Source organism: Pan troglodytes, chromosome 3 (genome assembly GCF_028858775.2).
Source record: "Pan troglodytes isolate AG18354 chromosome 3, NHGRI_mPanTro3-v2.0_pri, whole genome shotgun sequence".
Lineage (NCBI taxonomy): Eukaryota > Metazoa > Chordata > Mammalia > Primates > Hominidae > Pan > Pan troglodytes.
Window position 1 is genome coordinate 107741735 of NC_072401.2, and position 22869 is coordinate 107764603.

General features: G+C 37.0%; 2 protein-coding genes across 11 annotated transcripts in view; one reads left to right on the forward strand and one right to left on the reverse strand.

Moving 5' to 3' along the window:
• The window catches only part of TBCK (TBC1 domain containing kinase), a 277680-nt gene that overhangs the window by 244008 nt on the left and 10803 nt on the right, over nucleotides 1-22869 (reverse strand). For 8 of the 9 annotated variants that reach the window (XR_010156332.1, XM_016951969.4, XM_001170662.7 and 5 more), the window contains exon 3: nucleotides 12220-12292. Coding sequence is in view for 7 of the 9 variants with exons in the window: in XM_016951969.4 (XP_016807458.1) it covers nucleotides 12220-12292 (73 nt within the window). In the remaining 2 variants the exon portion in view is untranslated. Of the gene's footprint in view, nucleotides 1-12219; nucleotides 12293-21746; nucleotides 21891-22869 lie in introns of those variants that run through there. The other variant, XM_063808991.1, reaches the window with a different exon arrangement.
• AIMP1 (aminoacyl tRNA synthetase complex interacting multifunctional protein 1) overlaps nucleotides 1-22869 on the forward strand; it is a 109499-nt gene that overhangs the window by 44541 nt on the left and 42089 nt on the right. The window lies entirely within an intron of this gene.

Below are 22869 nucleotides of genomic sequence, written 5' to 3' on the forward strand. Positions count from 1 at the left end.
CATGACAAGAAATGTAGATGGCCTCTAGGAGCTGACAGCAGCACTCAGTCACAGTAATCAAGAAAATAGATACCTCAGTCCTAAAATTAATTGTGAGGAACCAAATTCTGCCAACCACCTTTATCAGCTTAGGGAAGAATTCTTCCCCAGAGCCACAAGAAAAGAAATTGAGAGTTCATTTCCTCTAACCATATCATTTTATTTTTAAAAAACATTTCTAGGAATATCATAAAGAAATTCATATTTGCATCATACTTTCACCAAAATTCATTTGTTTGAGAAATAAAATTGTAGCACATGATTAAAAAAAGATAGTAGGGAAATATTCAAACTCCATGACTAACCTAAAAGTATAATTCATTCATTCAATAGTCCATTTGCCACATATTTACTAAATGGAAACTTTTATACTTACAACTTTAGGAGACAGAATAAATAAATTACAGTATGTATGTCAAAAACGTTAACTAGAGAAGATAAACTATTCCTTCCTTAATTCTATAACTGTAGACAAACAATTATAAGCCTGAAGGGGGAAAGATATCTTACTACTAGAGGGTTACAGCGTAATATAGGCATTTGGAGGAGGAAAATATAATTTTTGCTTTGGTTGAGAAGAAGAGTACAAAGGGAAACAGTAAGATGTATTACTTGAAGAAGTGCTGTACATTGCACTAAAGATTGGAGATAACAGGGTTGAGCAAAAAGACATTTCAGTTTTTATGGTATATTTCAAAATTTTGGCATTCACTCTCCTCAATGTGTATTAGGAATAATTAAAACTAATTGCACAATTTAGGCACATTGGAAATAATAAGAGAGTTAGAGAGTAATATTTAGAGAAGCAGTAGTAGTAATTGGAGTTATTTAATGAGAGAATTAGATTGAAGTCAGATCCTATGCTAATAAGATGCCTTTTCCTCTGGGGGAAAAAAAAAAGAAATGGAGAACCTCCAAGTGTTTCTGAACAGAGAATGGACTGATCTTCAAAAATATTAACATAGCAGAAAAAGTGGGAGGACTGAAGTATGGCTGAAGCCAGGAAGACCAGTTAGAACGTTACAATGCAATAGCCAAGCTGTTTGTTAGTGAAGATTTAAACTAAAGAATGTATAAGACAGAGATATGTGAGAACTATTGCCAAGTTTGTATTAACAACACTTGGCAATTAGTAAGATATAAGGTACAAGAGAAGCAGAAAGCAAAAGTTTGTTGCAAGATAACAAGTCTAAATGTAGAGCATCTTTCGGTATTATTTTCCTTCTTTAAACAAAACATGTAAAACAGGAAGAGAAATATAGATCAGTTATATAAATCTCTAATTCACATGACTTCACTACCATAATTTCAAATGCATTTTGAAACTAGGGTCCTCAAAAGTAAAAAAGATATGAAAGCCTCAACATCCATTATCAGTTTATATTATAAAATAAGAATATCTAACATCTATTTCTGATTACTACAACCTGTAGCTCATTATTCAACTCTGGACCACATTCCAGAATGTGTCCAAATTCTTTCGAGTATCTCATTCAGTGAGTAGGCAATGTTTTAACAGGGGAAAATAAAACTCACTAATTTGAGTAAGTCAGATCATGTTTTCCATCAGGCTAGTAAACAGCTGCAGACATAGTCTGCTTCCCATCAAAGTCTTCACGTATAACTTCTGCAATACTAATGGTATTCTGGTAAATTTTCAAAACCATAACCCTAAAAACGTGACAAACTACATTTTGTTAAAGGAATATGGCTCTACTGCCCACCCTGCATTCACCTGCAAACTTAACACAATGTAGAAACTCTATTACAAGTGCCAAAACTCTGCTGAATATCTGTCCATGAGCTACATTTGCTGATACTTTCATAGGTTAAGCAAAAGTACATGCTCTGAATAATTCTAACACAAAAGGGAAATACTTCCCATACAGCACCTAGACTTAAAAGAAAAACAATTTCCTCATGCCTGCTTTGATAGCAGTGATAAAGGTATATCTGTTTTTTTAAATATTCTCTGGAAAGCATTTCAAAGAGGAGTTGAGATCTAAATTTCTCCACTTCTCAGTCTCTTCAATCTTGCTTTAGGGTAGCATTAGGTAGATTAATAGGCACTAAATGTGAGATGACTTCAAACAAATCTAAATGCTGTACTTTTTTCTTGAAACCTAATCACTATAGGAATTTAATTTGACAATTTTATATTTTCAAAAAATAATTTTGATCATTTAACTTAAACTGAAGAGAAATGCTGGCAAGATTGAACTATGGCACAGATAACATAAAAGCCACTGGAAAGACAGCAGCTGTCTCAAAATTAATTCCTTATATTAAAGCCTGAATGGACTGTAAAGAAAATGTTGAATATTTTTTTCCTTTAAACCAGGTTAGCCAACTGTCCACACAAATAACATTAGTCTATAAAATACTAACTTGATAACACCTCATAAAACAAACTATATAAATTCTCAAAAGGGTTTTACGGCCGTTAATACTAAGAGAGAACGTTTGATTTTCTATTGAGATCTGGAGCTTCACGATAGGCTTAAATTGTAATTATTCCCATAGTACTAGCAAATTACTACTATGACATTTCAGTACAATATTGTTTCATTCAATATTAAATCGGTCATGAAAAAAAGTCAGCAAATTGACACACACTCTTCTCTAAATTCCTAGTTTTCATTCCCCTGATCCCTGTCCCACCAAAGATTTAAAATTTAAAATTAAAATTTAAATTTTTTACCAAATATTTAAAATTTTCTTCAAAATATGTATCAAGTAAGATATATGCTTTGAATGATGCTTATGTTTAGAAAATCAACTGCAAATTACGACCAGACAACTGGCAGCTTATGGTTTTGCAACAGTTATAGACAAAGGAACAAGTAAAAATCACAAATGTCAAGTTGCAACCCCATCTAAATAGGTTTCCTGTTTACATCAGCCCTTCTTGCAGGTGCAGGTGCTTACTTTTGGTAGTAAAGGAAAGAACTAATTTATAAACCTTAAGAACATCTTCTCACTTTCTATAAACAGGTTATAAAATTAATTAAAATTGCAGTACATCAACTCTACACATATACCTGCTCTGTTACTGGAGACTAATGTAATCTAAATATGTGGAAAAGTCAAATAGTTCTCAGCAAAATTAATTTAGATGGATGGATCAGATAACAACTTGGAACTGAACCTAAAAGGATCATTCCTACTAAAAGGCAGTAAGTACTGAATGTTATATTCCAAAATGTACAAAGAAAACACTGACTTTTAGTCTATTATCAGAATAATTTAAAAATAGTACTTTATTTACACAAATGCTTAAATACATCTCAGTGGAAAAAATGGAAAGACCTGTTAAGGCTACTATATGTTCTATTTAAAAGAAAAAAGAAAATGTAACTGGCATAAAAGATCATGTAAATTTTGCATTTAATCCTACTCATGTTAATATACATCCTCAAAGAATGTGCTTCCATCTACACTATTTTATCCTCATGAAGACAAATGCAAAATCATTGAAGAAACTACTGATGTTCATTGCCACGAGATTTGTCATCTTTCAAACAAAGATAAAAAATGGTAAGCACAGAAATGCAAAACTTTTCATGAGCTAATGATTGAATCATACTGGCAAAGCAATATTGATTGTATCCTTATATAATACAATTCAAAGTTCAAAAACATTTTTAAAAAAGGTTGGGGGATGGTGGCTCATGCCTGTGCCTGTAATCCTAACATCTGGGAGGCTAAGGCAAGAAGATCACTCGGGCCTAGGAGTTCAACACCAGCCTAGGCAACATAATGAGACCCCTGTATATACAAAAAATAAAAAAATAGCCATGTATGGTGATGCACACCTGTGGTCCCAGGTACTAGGGTGGTTGAGGTGGAAGGATCGCTTGAGCCCAGGAGGTCAAGGCTACAGTAAGCAGCGATCACAGTAAGCAGTGATCGCACTACTGCACTCCAGCAGCCTGGGTGACAAAGCGAGAACCTGTCTCAAAAAAACAAAAAGGCAGAGGGGGTGGGGGTGGAATAGAGTTGAGGTAAAACAATGAACGGAAATTTATCTTTTGAATCACCAACTTCTTTCGCCTCAGTTCCTTTACCAAGTAAAAGAAGGACCATATACAGGCAGAGGGGGAAATGTGGAGATAAGAGACTACCATCCTGATGACCAGAGGACTGCTCTCTTTGTGGCTTATGGGGTCCTCTGGAACTTTGGGGTGTTCTGGAACTTTTGGGAGCACAAGACCATGGATAACATCAATTTTCAGGATGTATAGCAATTCTGATCATAGCTATGTCCATAAAGACCCTATTTCACCTGTGGGACTTCTGGATATTCCCTTAATACTCTACCCCCTATTCTTAGTGTATACTCCTTTCTTTTTTCTACCCCAAATACTTTAAACAAATATGAATAATTTTAAGAATTCCAGATATTTTTCAGTTAGCATTAATATTGATGTAGCATGTCACTCCTGTTTTGTAGGAGTGTTTTTTCAAAAGTATTTGTATGGTCTCTAAGACATTTGTGGTAGTCAGCCTCCAGGATGGCCCTCAATGAGCCATGCATGACTCATGAAATTCACATGTGCATTCTTGAGCAATCCTCTCCAACACAGAATACAGTTAATGGCTGACCTGTGTAAACTAATAGGATATTGCATTGCAGGAATAACAGTGTGTGTTTGTTGACACTAGGTTACCAAAGCCACTGTAGCTTCCACCTTGTTTTCTTTCCTTAGATTGTTCACTCTGAGAGAAGCCTACCACCATGCTTTGAGCATGTCAAGAGGCCTATGGAAAGGCCCTCAATGTAGAAAAGAATTAAGCCTCTTGTCAACAACTAGCACCTTCTTTATAAGTAAACCATCTTAGAAACAGATCACCCAACTCCAGAAAAGCTTTTATAACAGATGACTGGAGGTCCGGCTGTTATCTTGACTGAAATCTTGTGAGACCTTGAGCTAGAACCATCTAGTTATGCTATTCCTATGTTCTGATCCAAAGGAATTATATGAGCTAATAAATTTTTATTGTTGTTTTAAGCCACAAAGTGTTGAGGTAACTTGTTAGGCAATAACTAATTCATACTCTTTCTTCTAAAAACCAAAAAATACAAAAAAGTCAGTGGCTCAAACATCTTCATTAACAACACAATACTGTTTCTCTATGAGGGATTGAGAACTCAAGCCAAGTGAATAACTCAATAACCCTTTCTAAAAAAAAAAAAAAAAAAAATTAAGGTATGCAATCCCAGAACTTTGGGAGGCCGAGGCAGGCAGACTGCCTGAGCTCAGGAGTTTGCGACCAGCCTGGGCAACACAGTGCAACCCCGTCTGTACTAAAATACAAAAAATTAGCCAGGCATGGCGGTGTATGCCTGTAGTCCCAGCTACTCAGGAGGCTGAGACAGGAGAATCGCTTGAACCTGGGAGGTGGAGCTTGCAGTGAGCTGAGATCGTACCACCGCACTCCAGCCGGGGCGACAAAGCGAGACTCCATCTCAAAAAAAAAAAATTAGATTAAGGTATAATTTACATAGGTAAAATGCATACATTATACATTTTCAGTGCATATTTCATTTAGTTATGACACACATACACCATATAAGTAATATCTGATCAAGTTACAAAAATGTTCACCCCCTTAAAAAGTTCCCTCAAGGCCATTTTGAATCAGTTCTTGAATTACCCCTTACTCTCTAACAGAATAAAGCACTGTTTTTCTATCACTGAAGATAAATACTGATAATCTTCTATGTCTGGCTTCTTTTGCTCAGCGTAATATTTATAAGGTTAATCCACATGTTGTGTGTACCAGTAGCTCTTTCTTTTTCATTGTTGATTAACATACAGGTTGAGCATCCCTAATCTGAAAATCTGCAATCCAAAATGTTCCAAAATCCAAAATTTTTTGGGCAACAATATGATACCACAAGTAGAAAATTCCACACATAAGTATTTAGTGTAAACTCTGCTTCATGCACAAAATTATTTAAAGTATTACATAAAATTACACCCAGGCTATGTGTATAAGCTATCATTTAAACATAAATGAAGTTCGTGTTTACACTTAAGTCCCATCTACAACACAGCTCACTATGTAAATGCAAATACTCCAAAATCTGGGAAAAACAAATCCCAAATCTGAAACACTTCTGGTCCCAAACTTTATGGATAAAGAATTATCAATCTGTACCATGTTTATGCATTCTCCTGTCCATGGACATTTGAGTTCTACCCAGTTTAGAGCTATAATGAAGAATGTTTCTGGGAATATTCTAGTGCAAATCTTTTTGCATAGGTGGATATGTATTTTTCTGTTCTCTTGGATAAATACTTAGACAGAGCTGGGACTAGAGTGAGGCAAATGAAGTACTACAGTACAAAATTTAAGGAGGCCTTATACCTAGGACTGGAATTGCTGGATCATAAAATAGATGTTTCTATTAATAATTTAGCCTTTTTTATAGCATTGAAATTTTAAATGTAGACTTGCCATAGGTTCTTCTGTCAAGAAATCTACCATTTAAACAAAGAGCAATAGTAGGTTAACATATTAGTCTATAAAAATATAACAAATTATATTTATGAAGACATTTGATCAGCCAGGCGCGGTGGCTCATGCCTGTAATCCCAGCACTTTGAGAGGCTGAGGTGGGCAGATCACGAGGTCAGGAGTTCGAGACCAGCCTGGCCAATATGGTGAAACCCCATCTCTACTAAAAATACAAAAATTACCTGGGCATGGTGGGGCACGCCTGTAGTCCCAGCTGCTCAGGAGGCTGAGACAGAAGAATCACTTGAACCCGGGAGGCGGAGGTTGCAGTGAGCCGAAATCATGCCACTGCACTCCAGCCTGGGTGACAGAGCGAGACTCTGTCTCAAAAAACAAAAGAAAAAAAAAAAAGACGATTGATGTATTATCAGATATGATGCATATTAAATAAAACATTAAGTTAAGAATAACTTGTGCTACAATGATCTCTCAATCAGTAAAACTCCTTGTTTTACAGATAAGGAAAATGATTAAGAGACTTGTCCAAGGCTGCCTAACTAGTTAGGGCATATTGCATCACACATATTGCATTGTAAATGCATATTTTCATCATACATATTGCATTGTAAATCTTTACACAAATTTAACCCAGGCTCAACTAAAATATTTTTTTCTTACCTAAAGTTGTGGGCATAATTGGTTTTCAATTTTAATGTCAACTAGCTTTTAAAGAAAATTGCTTTTTAGCAGCAGGAGCCTGTAAATTTGAACTAGTGAGCAAGGAATAATATATTGTTTTATTTATTTATTTATGTAGAGATGGAGTTTCACTCTGTTGCCCAGGCTGGAGTGCAGTGGCGCGATCTCGGCTCACTGCAAGCTCCGCCTCCCGGGTTCACGCCATTCTCCTGCCTCAGCCCCCCGGGTAGCTGGGACTACAGGCGCCTGCCACCACGCCTGGCTAATTTTTTGTATTTTTAGTAGAGAAAGGGTTTCACCATGTTAGCCAGATGGTCTCGATCTCCTGACCTCGTGATCCGCCCACCTCGGCCTCCCAAAGTGCTGGGATTACAGGCATGAGCCACCACACCCGGCCGGAATAATATATTCTTTTAAATAAAAATCAGAGATTAGTGACATTACAAAAATTATAACTATAAAAACACATTTACTAAATAAGGTTAAACTATTTCTAAATACATATAAAAGTTATTTTTCTTACCTATAGTCAGATTAGACTTTTCTAAGGAAGGATGTAAGGCTATAGTGTACATCAGGGGTTCCCAACCCCCACGCCATGGACTAGTCCTGGGCCCTGTACCTAGGACTGCGCAGCAAGAGGTGTGCAGCAGGCAAGCCAGCAAAGCTCCATCTGTATTTACAGTTGCTCCCCATCGCTACATTACCACCTGAGCTCTCTGCCTCCTGTCAGATCAGCAGCAGCACTGATTCTCATAGGAGCACGAACCCTACTGTGAACCATGCATGTGAGTGATCAGGGTTGCAGGCTCCTTATAAGAATCTAACGCCTGATCATCTGAGGTGGAGCTGAGGCAGTGATGCTAGCGCTGGGGAGTGGCTGCATATACAGATTAACATTAATAGAAGTTTGACTGCACAGAGACCATAATAAATCAATTACTTGCAGACTCATCAAAACCCTATCAGTGAGAGGCAAGTGACAATTAAGCTGTATCTGGTGGTAGGCTTTGGAGTGGCAAGTGAGTTGATGTACTTCAAGTGTACAGCTGCATCTGGTGGCAGGCTTTAAGTCAAAATGCAACATTTATTTTAGTCTGCACATGGCCTGCCTATTATTTTATTTACCTCTTCCATCTGCACCTCCTTCCCGCACTGCACACTTGTCTTGGTCACAGTTTTGATAAGCCTACAAGCTAACCCCTAGTCACAATGAGTAAAAACCAAACATCACTGGAGACCTTCTTTAAAAAGGGGGAAAGACCCCATGATGAGACAGCAGAAGACTCTAAGACTGCCAACAAAAAGAAAGCTTCATTTAAAAGAAAATATCAACAGTCCTACTAAAATTATAGGTTCATTGTAACAGATGATTCACATTCTCCAAGTATGCTTTGTATGCTATGTGGCGACCAGCTATCCAATGAAGCCATAAAACCTTCAAAACTGCTTTGCCACATGGAGACCAAGCAGCCTGATTAAAAGACAAGTCTTCGCAGTTTTTCAAAAGAAAAAAACATGAACACGAAGAACTGAAGTAATTATTGAAAGCCACCACTTCATCAAATGTGTTGACACTAAGAGCATCATTCTTAGCAACTAACCACATAGCTAAAGCTAAGAAGCCCTTTACTATCGGTGAAGATTTGATCCTGCCTGCTGCTAAAGACATCTGTCATGAACTTTTAGGAGAGGATGCCGATCAAAAGGTAGCACGTGTTCCTCTTTCGGCTAGCACCAGAACTAGACAAACTGATGAAATAATAGAGGATATTGAGGCACAATTGCTAGAATTAATGAGTCACCATGGTACACAATTCAGACTGATGAGTCGACCGATGTTGACAACAATGCAACAATGCTTGCTTTTGTGCAATATATTTTTCAGGAGGATATGCATGAGGATATTTATGTGCACTTTTGTTGCTAACAAACACCACAGCTGCAGAATTATTCAAGTCTTTGAATGATTAAATATCAGAGAAACTGAATTGGTCACTTTACATCGGTATATGCAGACACAGCGGCCGCCATGACTGGACGGCTTTCTGGTTTCACTTCTCAGGTCAAAAAGGTTGCTTCTAAATGTGAGTCTATGCACTGTGTCATCCATACAGAAATGCCAGCTACCTGAAAAATGTCACCTGAACTTAACAACGTTTTGCAGGATATGATTAAAATTATCAACCTCATTAAAGTATATGCCCTTGGCTGGGCGCGGTGGCTCACACCTGTAATCCCAGCACTTTGGGAGGCTGAGGTGGGTGGATCATGAGGTCAGGAGATCGAGATCATCCTGGCTAACACGGTGAAACCCTGTCTCTGTTAAAAATGAAAAAATTAGCAAGGCGTGGTGGTGGGCACCTGTAGTCCCAGCTACTCAAAAGGCTGAGGCAGGAGAATGGCATGAACCCGGGAGGAGGAGCTTGCAGTGAGCCAAGATCACGCCACTGCACTCCAGCCTGGGCGACAGAGCAAGACTCCATCTCAAAAAAAAAAAAAAAGTACATGCCCTTAACTCATATCTGTTCATGCAGCTCTGTGAGGAGATGGACACAGAGCATACACGTCTTCTCTTAAACACAGAAGTAGGTGGCTTTCTAAAGGTGGATCACTGGCCAGAGTTTTGAGTTATGAGAGCTGTTCCAGAGATTTCTTTTAGAAAAATAGTCACCACTGGGAGCACATTTCAGTGACACGGAATAGGTCACAAAGCTTGCTTCCTTATGTGACATATTCAACCTGCTCAACAAACTCAATCTGTCACTTCAGGAGAGAACAACTCTGTTCAAGTTCGCAGATAAAGTGGCTGCATTCAAAGCCAAACTGGAATTATGGGGGTGGCAAGTGAACACTGGGATTTCTGACATGTTTCAAACATTAGCAGAGATTTTGAAAGAGGCTGAGCCAGGGCCTTCTTTCTCCCAACTGGCGCAGATCACCTATCTCAGCTTTCAAAAGAGTTTAAGTATTACTTCCCAACCACAAAGGACCCCTGAACTGGGAAGGAATAGATCCGCAACCCATTTGTGAATAAACCAGGTGAATTGACTTCATCTGTGCTAGAAGAGGATCAACTAGACAATATCAAATCTCCATACATTCTAGATTAAAGTCAAGACAGAATATCCCAAGATTGGCACAAGATCACTCCTTTTCAGCCTGCTTCCATTTCCAACATCCTATCTTTGTGAAGCAGGGTTTTCTGCAGTGACAGCAACCAAAACGAGATTACAGAGCAGACTGAACATAAGCAACAGACTTTGGGTGTCACTGTCTCCCATCATCCCCACATAGAACCTTCTAGTTGCAGGAAAGCAAGCTCAGGGCTCCCACTGACTCTACATTATGGTGAGTTGTATAATTACTTCATTATATATTACAATATAATAAAAATAGAAATAAAGTGCACAGTAAATGTAATGCACTTGTATCATCCCAAAATCATCCCTCCACCCTCCATCCATGGAAAACCTGTCTTCCACAACACTGGTCCCTGGTGCCAAAAAGTTTGGGGACTGCTGGTATATACATGGTATCTGCATTTTTCATTCTAGAGGCTACCCAAAACCAAATCATTTAAAGGAGCAATAATAGCACTTTTATTCAATTTATTTGTTTTGCTTCTATCAAATTACTACCATTTATTAAGATAAATGCTTTTCTTCCCTTGAAAAAGATTTTTCATCTAGAATATTGTGGTAATGGAAAACTATTAACCAGTCAGAGTAACAATATTTTTCAAAACTAGGATGGATAATTATAAATCTATAAACACTCGTGGCAAGATGTTTTATTGGTTTAATACAACTTGATTTATACATTAAGAAAGATTTTTGATAATTTTAAGGTCACTTCAGGAAATCTGTGAAGAAGTTCATTTAATAGTATATTTGTAATAAAAGTTTAGACCACATACTTTCCTTGCCAAGAGAGTAAATTTATTGAGTCTTTGAAATAATTGCATTTAAACTGTATCATTAAATTTTATCCAAGCTATGATTAATATTTCTCCCTACTCTTTAATGTGACCTTTATTTAACACAGTTCACTGTGTCCCTAGGAATACAAGTATCCTATTTGAAGTTACCATGTGATCCTTTCAGGAAAATAATCTTTTTTTTTTTTTTGAGATGGAGTCGTGCTCTTTTGCCCAGGCTGGAGTGCAGTGGCGCATCGGGGCTCACCACAACCTCCGCCCCCCGGGTTCAAGCAATTCTCCTGCCTCAGCATCCTGGGTAGCTGGGAATACAGGCACACACCACCATGCCCACTGTGGTGGCTCAAGCCTGTAATCCCACCACTTTGGGAGGGTGAGGCGGGTGGATCACAAGGTCAGGAGTTTGAGACCAGCCTGGCCAACATAGTGAAGCCCCACTCTTATACTAAAAATACAGGAAAATAATCTTTTTTTTTTTTTTTGACATGGAGTCTCGCTCTGTCACCCAGGCAGGAGTACAGTGGTGCAATCTCGGCTCACCGTAAGCTCCGCCTCCTGGGTTCACGCCATTCTCCTTTCTCAGCCTCCGGAGTAGCTGGGACTACAGGTGCCCACCACCAAGTCCAGCTAATTTTTTGTATTTTTAGTAGAGACAGGGTTTCACCGTGTTAGCCAGGATGGTCTCGATCTCCTGACCTTGTGATCCGCCCGCCTCGGCCTCCCAAAGTGCTGGCATTACAGGCGTGAGCCACGGCGCCTGGCCAGGAAAATAATCTTAATCTCAGCTAGTGAAATGCTTAGTACTAAGAAGGTTTCAAATTTTCATATATCCCCTTTTGAAGAATTTTTTGTGAAATATTTCAGAGAATGCCTACCTCACAAAAGATGAACACTGGACTATGTTAATGCTGAAATCATATGTAATCTGTAAATTAAATTTTCTCAAATGAAAATTTGCACCTACCTTTATCATTAAACAAGTAACAAAAGAAACCAAACCCCTGCAGTTTAAACAAAACGCCTTTTTGTTCGCCAAGTTCTGCTTTTCATTTAATTGTTCTGATACTATACAGTACCTCACAGGTTTCCTTTCTCGAAGCAAGTCTTCCAGACTACGTTCACAATGTTCAGCCACGACCACTAGTCGTTCTGAGAAAAACAAAGCAAACCCATGTTATATTTTATCAATACAACATGTTAAAAACAAAATAATACTCTCCACTGATGATATTAATATATAACACCCATAACAATATTTTAAAAGAGCCTTTCAAACTCTATATTAACTACATTATTACCAAGTATATAGGATAATAAACATCTAATAAAACAATAACTATTTTTTTCTCTTGTATTTTTCTTCCTCTAGAGTTTTTCTTACGTACATCAGGAAAAATAGGTGGAAAGACTGTCCTTGGGGAAAAAATAACTCACCCTTCTTCTGACACACATTGAAAGAAAGAAGTAAAAGATTAGATGAATATATAAAGAATTTTGAAAGAAGGGAAAAGGAGCTAGGTACAGATTGCTTGACACTCTGGTTTTAAACACAGACCTTTGAAATTGCATTCAGAAACTTGAAAAAAAGTAGAAATGATCTGAATCATAACTATAGAGAAAGAAATTCAACCTAGAATTATTGTTAACCCTTGAACAATGCAGGGGGTTCTTAAAGGTGCCAACCCCCTAAATGGTCAAAAATCACCTATAACTTTTGACTCTCCCAAAACTTAACTACTAATTGCCTACTCTTGACTTGAAGCCTTATTGACAACACATAAACAGAACAGTATCTACATTTATTTTATGGATTCATGACACCTTTTTTTCTTATTTTTTCCTATATTTCTAGGCTACATGGTTCATCTATGAGTTTTTTCAAATTGTCAAAAATCTCCAAAGAATTTTCCAATATAAATTCATTGGAAAAAAAATGCATATTTAAGTGGATGTGTGCAGTCCAAACCCATGTTGTTCAAGGGTCAACCGAACAACAGTTGAGATTAAATATTATAAAACAGTGGTAGACATGATCAACATTAATGATGTCATTTTTATTTTCCAACAGATCAACTGATCAAGATGGCACAGTTCTAAGGGCCAGCCTATACTTTTTTTTTGCCTCATCCATTATTCCAAGTCACTAACATGATGTTTGATAATGAATCTAAGAGGAATAAAAGAAAAGTACAACTGGCTTTACAAGCTTTTGGGGATTTGACAAGGTTATTTGAGGAGTTTGGTTCAAAAGAAGTTGGAGTGTTGTCAGTATCTATGCAAAACAGATTCTAAGTAAAATAAAGAAGAAGTTTAACACAAAACACAGAGACTGAGACTAGATAAAGTAAAGGTGCAAAGAAACTGCGAATAATGATAACTGTAAAATGAAAGTTTGGTGAAAATGAAAAAGTAGCCAAGGTAGAAAAAAGAGACAGAAGAAGATAGGAAAGAGGAAGTTCAGAGTAAGAAATCTAGTATATAAAATAGTTCAGTAATGATTGGATTAAGGCATGGTCTTGAATGGGGAAGTAGAGATGGACAATTGTGTTCAGGCAGACATGTCAAGTGCAGGAGCAAAGTATTATCTTGGATCTCATCTAAGTTTACTCTGTCTAGCGAAATGGGATTATACAGAATGATCTGAAACACAAAAATTAAAAATGCTATAAGTGAATATTATCATTTTCAGATAAAAGATTCCAATTGTAGAGGAAAAGGAATAAAATGAAATAGCAAATGATGAAGCTAGAGAGAGAGGTGAGCAGGAATATTTAACAGGAATTTAAAGAAAATTAACTTTAAAAGAACACTTAATGAGAAAAAAAGAAAAAGAAAAGGAAACCATGCAATAAAAGGTCAAGTTATTTACTTAACAAAGAAAAGAGTATGCAAAGGTAAGCTCCAAGCAATTTAGTACAACAGTGAAAATCCAGAAGAAAAAAGCAGGCAACATTATCAGAAAACCAAAAGAAGAAGCTGCATTCCTTTGCTTTTCATCTTACCACGTTTTGTCCATTTTCCTTACATTTATCTGGCTCCCTCCCCTCAGTATCCTCTGTAAACCTTTACCTCTTCTACCCAAATTGAAATGCTACCAGTTCCTCCACCTTTGATTCTAGGTCTTTTTTACTGTTTTCTCATCTATTCCCAAGGCTGAAAAACTCTGAGATTTTATTGCAAGCCCAAAACTCTCTTCTGAACTGCAGGCTTCTATAGCCTATATTATAGGCTTTAATATAAAAGTCACCTGAAACTCAACCAAACTTCAACTTATAATTTACTGTTGAAGTCTGTCCCCTTTAATACTGTTTCAGTAAATGATATCACTATCCAGTCAACTGCTCTAGCTAGCAACTAAACAGTAATCTCCCCTTCTCAAATCCAAATAAACAGAGTCCTGCTATTTTTACTTCTCAAACATTTCTAGAATCTATATAGTTTGCTCCATCTGCCACAATCTGGGCCCAGCCAGCATCATCTCATTAGATAACTACAACAATCTTTTAACTGATCTTCTCACATTAATTCCTATTTCTTTCCAACATATTTTCACACTAAAGCCCAACTGATAAAATCATAAGAAGTCTGAATATGAAACTCCTTCTCTAGCTTCATCTATGTTATTTTATCTTAGTTTACCAACTTCCATCACACTTATCTTCCTTCTGGCCTCCTGCCTTATGACACTTACACATGGGTTCTTATTGCCTGAAATGATCTTTCCCACATAGTGGTTAAGAGTATAGACTATTTTGTCTGGGATCCAAATCCCAGTTTTGCTACTAATTAACTATGTGACCTCAGGGAAATTTTCTAACCTATGCCAGTTTTTTTCTGTAAGATGAAGAGAAGAATAGCCCCCTGCCTCACAGGGTTGTTGTGAGGTTGAAATGAGTTAATATATAATAAAGGCCTAGAATAGTGTGTGGCACATAACAAGCAATAGCTGATTGTTAGCTTTTATTATTACTCATTATTCAGGGCTCAGTTAAATGTGACTTCCTCAAGGGACACTTCTCTCGTCCCCCCAACATCGATTTGCTGTCCTACAACATACTCTATTCTACATTTTAATTTTGTTTTGTAGCACTTGCTTCAACTCTAATAATTTGTATGCATTCTTATTTTGGTCCAGCCAGCATCATCAGTAACTCCACCTTATCCATGGTTTTACTTTCTGCAGTTTCCAAACATTTTAAATGGAATATTCTAGAAATAAAAAATTCCTAAGTTTTAAATTGCATGCCATTCTGAGTAGCACAGTGAAATCTCTCACCAGCAATTAATATATGCCAAAAAGAAGACGTGGCCGGGCGCGGTAGCTCACGCCTGTAATCCCAGCACTTTGGGAGGCGGGCGGATCACGAGGTCAGGAGACCACCCTGGCTAACACAGTGAAACCTTGTCTCTACTAAAAATACGAAAAAAAAAAAAAAAAAATTAGTCAGGCGTGGTGGCAGGCGCCTGTAGTCCCAGCTACTCGAAGGCTGAGGCAGGAGAATGGCATGAACCCGGGAGGCAAAGCTTGCAGTGAGCCGAGATCCTGCCACTGCACTCCAGCCCGGGCAACAGAGCAAGACTGTCTCAAAAACAACAACAAAAAAAAGAAGACGAAAAGTGCTTCCTTCAAGTGAAAAGGTGAAAGTTCTCGACTTGATAAGGAAAGAAAAAAAACCAGTTGTTAAGATACACGGTAAGAAATTTTCTATTCGTGAAATTGTGAAGAAAAAAGAAAATCATGCCAGTTTTGCTGTCACGCCTCAAACTACAAAATTATGACCACATTGCAAGAGAAGTGTCTAGTTAAGATGGAAAAGGCATTAAATTTGTGAGTAGAAGACATAAACAGAAGAAACACGTTCTGACTGATGAGAATCAGATTCTGTACAATCCTCAGTTTTAGACATCCACTGGGGGTGCTGGGGGCCTTCTTGGAACATATCCCCTGAGGAAAAGGGGGGGCCTACTGTGATATCTTTTTTCCTATCAGATAATATATTTTATGATGGCAGGAATGAGGTGGGTCTCATCACAGGTGCCTAGCAGTGCATCAGTAGTTGCACACAGGTGCATCACAGTAGTACATCACAGGAGCCTAGTGCACACAGGTGTACTGCATCACAGGTGTCTAGAATGTCACCTACAACATATAGGCATATAATATAAAGATAACTGTTAGATGAATTAACTTTAGCAAAGGCATGATGTGGCCATTAGAAATGAAGAATCTCATATGACCACAGTCACTAAACAGAGCCCTGTCCTGTGTAGAAAATTACATGCCCACGTTATAAACTCAGTATAACTCAGTAGCACTGACTTTCATGTAAAACAAAAACAAAATAATTTATTAAAATGTGCATATTCCATTAATTAACCATTTTAAATTGGATATTCATAATTCTCCATATCTATAAGAGATTTCCAAAGTATCTGGCACAACTAAAACTTTTCAGGCTTCTGGAAACCCCTTCAAAATATCATAAACAAGTGTTTGCCAAAGCTTCAAGATTCTGTGGAACTATTAAGCATAGTTTTAATACTGCTGAGCCATAATCCTCAGCAGAACATCAAAGTTTCTCCCAGAGATAATGGAGTGTATATCAAAACAATATTTCTAATATGAACCATTTTTTTTAAGAAATCTTTAGAGAGTCTTCATTCTGAAATCTCTGGACCACTGTTTAAAAATAACACGTTATAAAAACAATATAGTTTCACAGAATAAAGCATTTGGGAATCATAATGTGCCAAATATAAATCATCAATGTAGTAGCATTATTTATAAAAAATAATGTGATGCTAAGATGAACTTTAAAGAGTAGAATATACAATAATTGTGAAATAGCCTTCCTTCTAACAAAGATTTGAGGAACCACAAGTATGATGTAGTGTCTCTAGCCTGAACTGTGTGTTTTCGGTTTGACAGGGCTTGGCTGTGTTCCCACCCAAATCTCATCTTGAATTCTCATGTGTTGTGGGAGGGACCCAGTGGGAGGTAATTGAATCACAGGGGAGGTCTTTCCCATGCTGTTCTTGTGATAATTAATAAGTCTCATGAGATCTGATGGTTCTATAAGGGGGAGTTTCCTTGCACAAGTTCTCTTTTTTTGGCCTGCTGCTATCCATGTAAGACGTGACTTGCTCCTCCTTGCCTTCCACCATGAATGTGAGGCCCCACCAGCCACGTGGAACTGTAAGTCCATTAAACGTTTTTCCTGTACAAATTACCTAGTTTTGGGTATGTCTTTATCAGCAGTGTGAAAACAGGCTAATACAAAGTTAACACTAAGAAACTGAAGAGAACACACATTTAAGCAAGAATAAAGGAGTTGAATAAGGAGTAGGGGGAAGTAAAATAAAGTTTTTTAAAGTAGTGGCTTTTTTGTTTAAATTTAGAGAAAGAGGTGAGTCATGAATGTCTTAAAATAATATAAAGGGTTATTACAATATATTTACTGCATCACTTTTGTTATTAACAGTAAAAATCGAGACTAGCTCATCACCTTTAAAATATGATATTTCAATAAGTGTTTATACAGTTCAAAACCAACAAAGAAAAACATTATGCTTAAAGAATAGTATTGGTACCAGAACACTGTGATGGTCAGTTTTATGAGTCAACTTGGCTAGAATATAGAATCCAGTCATTCAATCAAATACTAATCTAGATGTTGCTGTGAAATTATTTTGTAAATGAGTAAAGTCTATAATCAGTTTACTTGAAGGGAAATTATCCTAGATAATCAGGGTAATCCTGATTCAATCAGTTTAATAGCCTTTAAGAGCAGAAGTGAAAACCAAGTACACTGGCTCACACCTATAATCCCAGCTACATGAGAGGCGGAGACGGGAGGATCACTTTAAGCCAGGAGTTCAAGACCAGCTTGGGCAATATAGTGAGACTCCTGTCTCTGAAAAATAAATAAATAAATAATAAATAAATATGAGCAGAATTGAAGCTTCCATGAAGAACAATAAATTCCACCTGTGGATGACAGCTTGAGCTTCTGCCCAAGAGTTCAGCTTGTCCTTCTTGAAGACCTGCCTCATGGATTTCAAACTTGCCTAGCAGCACCCCACAATCATGCAAACCAATTCCCAGCAATTCTTTTTTATATATTCATATAACTTATATAAATAACTTATATAATTATATATATAATTTGTTCTGTTTCTCTTATGAAACTAATACAGATGAAAATTTATATGCTAGAGATACAGAATAAATTATCTTATAGTTCCATATAATTCTATTATTCTCTACTTTAATTTCAAATAAAATAATTTTTATTCTTGATTCCACCAGCAATCATTGAAAGATTTCTGGATAATCAATACCAAATAAAAAAGGATGCACTACCATTTACCATCTTCACTCTGCTTCTAAACACAGCTGAGATTTCAAGCTCACAAGAAAAGATAAAATTTGTTAACATAGTATTTTCAGGCTTTACTGGCTTTTTTTCTCCTAAAGATATTTTTCTTCTATTAGAAAAAAAACAAATTCTCAAACTCTAATAAAATGTTTGCCATTCCTGAGATTAAAAACTTCATCCTGCTGAGTTAGCAAGAAATATTATCATCTTTGATTAGTTTTGAATGATCTATAGAAAACAGTGAAAGCTAGACTTCTGAGCTAACATAACATGTGAAAACATAATGTTACTAAAACAGACCACATGTAACAAGAGTATGTGACTCCAAGTAAGAAGTCAATTGTTACTGATTTAACAATAACATGCAGGGTGGGAGGGGGCATGACTAACAATAGCAAGATATCTGCATAGCAAGAACAGAATAAAAAAGGAAAAGTAGAATCAAAATCAAAATTCTTTGAGGAGACACAAATCAAAGTCATGCGGTATTACACCATTGAAAAATATGTGTTCATATTGAGAAATACTTTCACTAAGGAGATTGTTCATCAGAAACTTCAAATTTTTCAAAGTAGATGCAACTGAAATGACTAGAATGTTTCGGAACAAACAGACTTTTACATAAGCAATTACTCTAACAGTAAATTATTCCTTATACACACAACTTTTCAGAATGCTAAACATTGCCAATAAAAACAAGATAATCAAATTCCCTAGCCTAATGACAATCCATATTTTCATTTCAGACAACTAGACTTAGAATATATAAACTTTACACATATTCATGACCTATGTTACCCTAGCAGAGAGGGCTGCTGAAATACAGGAGGAGCAGGGCAAGTCAGGGAAGCAGAGTAAACAGCAATATGGTGGACAGGGCTAACGGGACTAACCATGCTGTTGAACTGGCCTCAGAGAACAACAATCAGTAGAACGATTACCGTTTCTAAGGGGATCAGTTCCCACCCGACTTTGATAATCAAAAAGAAGGTTCACAGGGAAAATAAGGAAGAATACTCCCCAAAGAGAATCATGCTATAACGCAGTTCCTAATTCGGTGTTTATAGAGGCCCGTTTAGGTAGAGGAAGGAAAAGAAGGAGCTTTAGAACTATTTTGTCAATTGAGAAAAGGAGGCCTAGGAACAGAGGAAAAAACCCCAAATACATAAAGTGAAGCTCCAAAGAAGCTTCCAGATACAGTGGGAATAAACAAAGGGCTCTTGGTGGAAAGAGTGTGGAAAGACAGGCCTCTGCCAAATTTACAGATGTTCACCACCCATGGTTAATACTCAGCATCTACTGTACTGTCAACCAAAGAATGGTTTTGGAAATAGGATAAACCTACAACTGGAAATTCTTTAGAATCTGTAGCTGGATTAAGGGTAAGGGCTGTTGAAGTATACAGGGATTGAAAATATCTATTAATTGCTTGGTGATGTAAAAAGCTCCAAATGATCCCTGTAATTTTTCAACATCTAATTAATGTCACTAAAGCCAGGTAACAAATACAAATCTTTGGCAAAAAATTATTTTTTGAACAAAAATTAACTCACCGAAAGTTATTTTCTGGGCTTTCAGCAAATGGCTGGAGCTATCTATAGTCTACTATTAGATATAGTTACCACTAGTCTTCACAGTTCTCTAAGTAAATTAGAAAAAGCACCCCTCCCCCTAGAATAAATTAGAGAATCAGATTTCAGCTCCCACTTACTCCATTATCCAGAAGCTTTTATGCAGTGAGGCAAAACTCTACACAGTGGCCCTGACTGTGGGTCTCCTAATTGGGAAATATATGACATGGTGCAACACTAGGTACAGGTCAAATCAATTTTGAAAAGTCTAGTACCTGACATTAGAACTTCTCAAGTTAGCCTTTAAGTAAAAAAGATAATCTCTCCATACCCCTTGATACTCTACACCAGTGCTTTTAAGCCCTTTTTTCTTTTTTTTCCATTAGGAATCCTTTTTGAAAACCTGCGAAAAACTATGCATTTTCATTATTCAGCAAACACATGTGTACATATGTATATACACATACACAATTTTATATGTAATTTGAAGGGGTTCACAGACCTCCCAAAGCCTACTGAAGCTGCAATTTTAAACTTAAAATTTCATTTCGTTAGATGTTTACTGTAGACTAAAAATAATCTTCAAAGCCCTTCAACTGACTGAAGAGACCATCTCTTGGCCAAGGGGACCCCAGAGTAAACTTGAAAACTGAGTTCTCAGCCATGATAGGACTTAGGGTCAGACAACCTCATTATACCCCACCCCCTTAACCATGATTAGGCTTTCTTCCCTAGGGACTTAACAAAAACCAGCCCTTTCAAAAGATTCCACAACTGATATCAACCAACTACCTGACACTACCCCTTCTTTTTTGCCTGATAAGCGACCATTTGCCTGATAACCAACCATGGAGTGGTTCTGGCCAGTCTACCAAGAATAAGCAGTAAGGGTTTTCGTGTCCTCTGCTCCACCTTTGACGTCAGAGGGCCAAAAACTCCAACCTCGGATCATGACCCTCAGATGATGCTAGCATTGCCATTTTTTATATGTGGGACCCATGAAGGGGCTTGAAGGGGAATGAAGTTTAAATGCACATACACACGGTTCTCCTTTCATAAATATTCATGACTCCTCCCACAGCTTACTGAATATGTATATTTGGCCACTCTGCTCAGTATAAATTTCTGTTCCCTTTGCCCCTCCCTCAAAGTGTCTGTTTCAAGCTTCTCGCAAAAGGCTATGCTTCCCAGCCTGTCACAGTGGTCACCCTGGAGGCTATAACCCTTATGATAAATAAAGCTCTCCTTTCTAAGTTTATGAACCTCTTCATTCTTCAGTGTACCTCCCTCACACAAAAAAAGGTGGGGGACAAAAAGCTACAGAGACTTCCCAGTTCAGAGATTAACACCAAAAAGAACAATAAAGCAAACCCATAACAATAGACATAAGATCAGATCAGAGATCTCAGATCCTCATACCAAATAAATTTCTATACCATAGTCTCCATAGTTCATCTAGACAACAGATTGTACAAACATTATAAAGCTTTAAATTGATATTTTTTCCACGTTTAAGTATCTAGAAATTAATTTCTTAATAAGCTGCCTCATTATAAAAATAATTTGAAGCAGTTAGATTTACTTCTTTGCCCTGGCCTATAAGAAGTATACAACCAAATTTATAGTCCAACTAAAAATATTAATATTACTAACCTCAAATCTTATTGTTTCCTTTCTCCCTGAAGAAAATCAGAATATGCCATCTCAAAATATCCCACTTTGACATAAGGATTTTGAGTGAAGGCAATTAGCTCTCTTCTCTCTGCATTTCTGTCTAAGCAGAACATAAATCTCCCTCTGTAAAGATGAAAGGAATTTCCATTTGATAAATTCCATTTGGAAATTATCCTCTCCTACACTAGGAAGAGAAAAATGACTCTTATCTACATAACAAACTTACTAAGTAATTCTTATTTACCATGCATTTCTGAGTCACTTTCTCAAATCCCAAACCCCTCTTCCTTTGTCTACCCTCTTCTCTATACTTTATTTCCCTTTGTGAAGATGGTATATAAGCCTCAATTCTAACTACCTCCATGAGTTGCATTTCTTTGTGAAATCTGTGCCTATAGATTAAATCTGGGTTTGTTTGTTTTTTTCTCCTGTTAACCAGCCTTTTATCAGTTTGATTCCTGGGACCTACCATTAAGCATAAGAGAGTAGAGAAAGTTTTTTTTTTCCTTTTTTACATCTTCATCTTGATTATTTTTCTTTCATGTACTACATATAAAATACTGTATGAATGTCTGCATCTTGTCTCAAATTATTTTTGAAAAAAGTAAGCTTGTAATTAATCAAGAGACATAAATGTCTTTTAAAATTAAGAATAATTAATAATATTAAGACTTTGTTTCCTAGAAATATGTCAACAATAAAAGGCCAACATCTTTTGAAAATCCATTAATTCTTTGAGACCACCAGCATCATCAAAATGAATGAATGTAGGCAAATAAAACATAACAGACAGAAGAGCCATTGCTCTGTGGTCTAAAGTCCTTTATCCCACCAAAACCTTTTATATATGAGTTTGATTAATATATATATATATTTTATTATTTCTTATCTTTAGAGACAGGGTCTAGCTCTGTCACCCAGGCTGGAGTGCAGTGGCATGACTGTCAGAGGCGTGTGAACCAGAGCAACTCCATCTTGAATAGGGGCTGGGTAAAATGAGGCTGAGACCTACTGGGCTGCATTCCTAAGAGGTTAAGGCATTCTTAGTCACAGGATGAAATAGGAGGTCAGCAAAAGATACAGGTCATAAAGACCTTGCTGA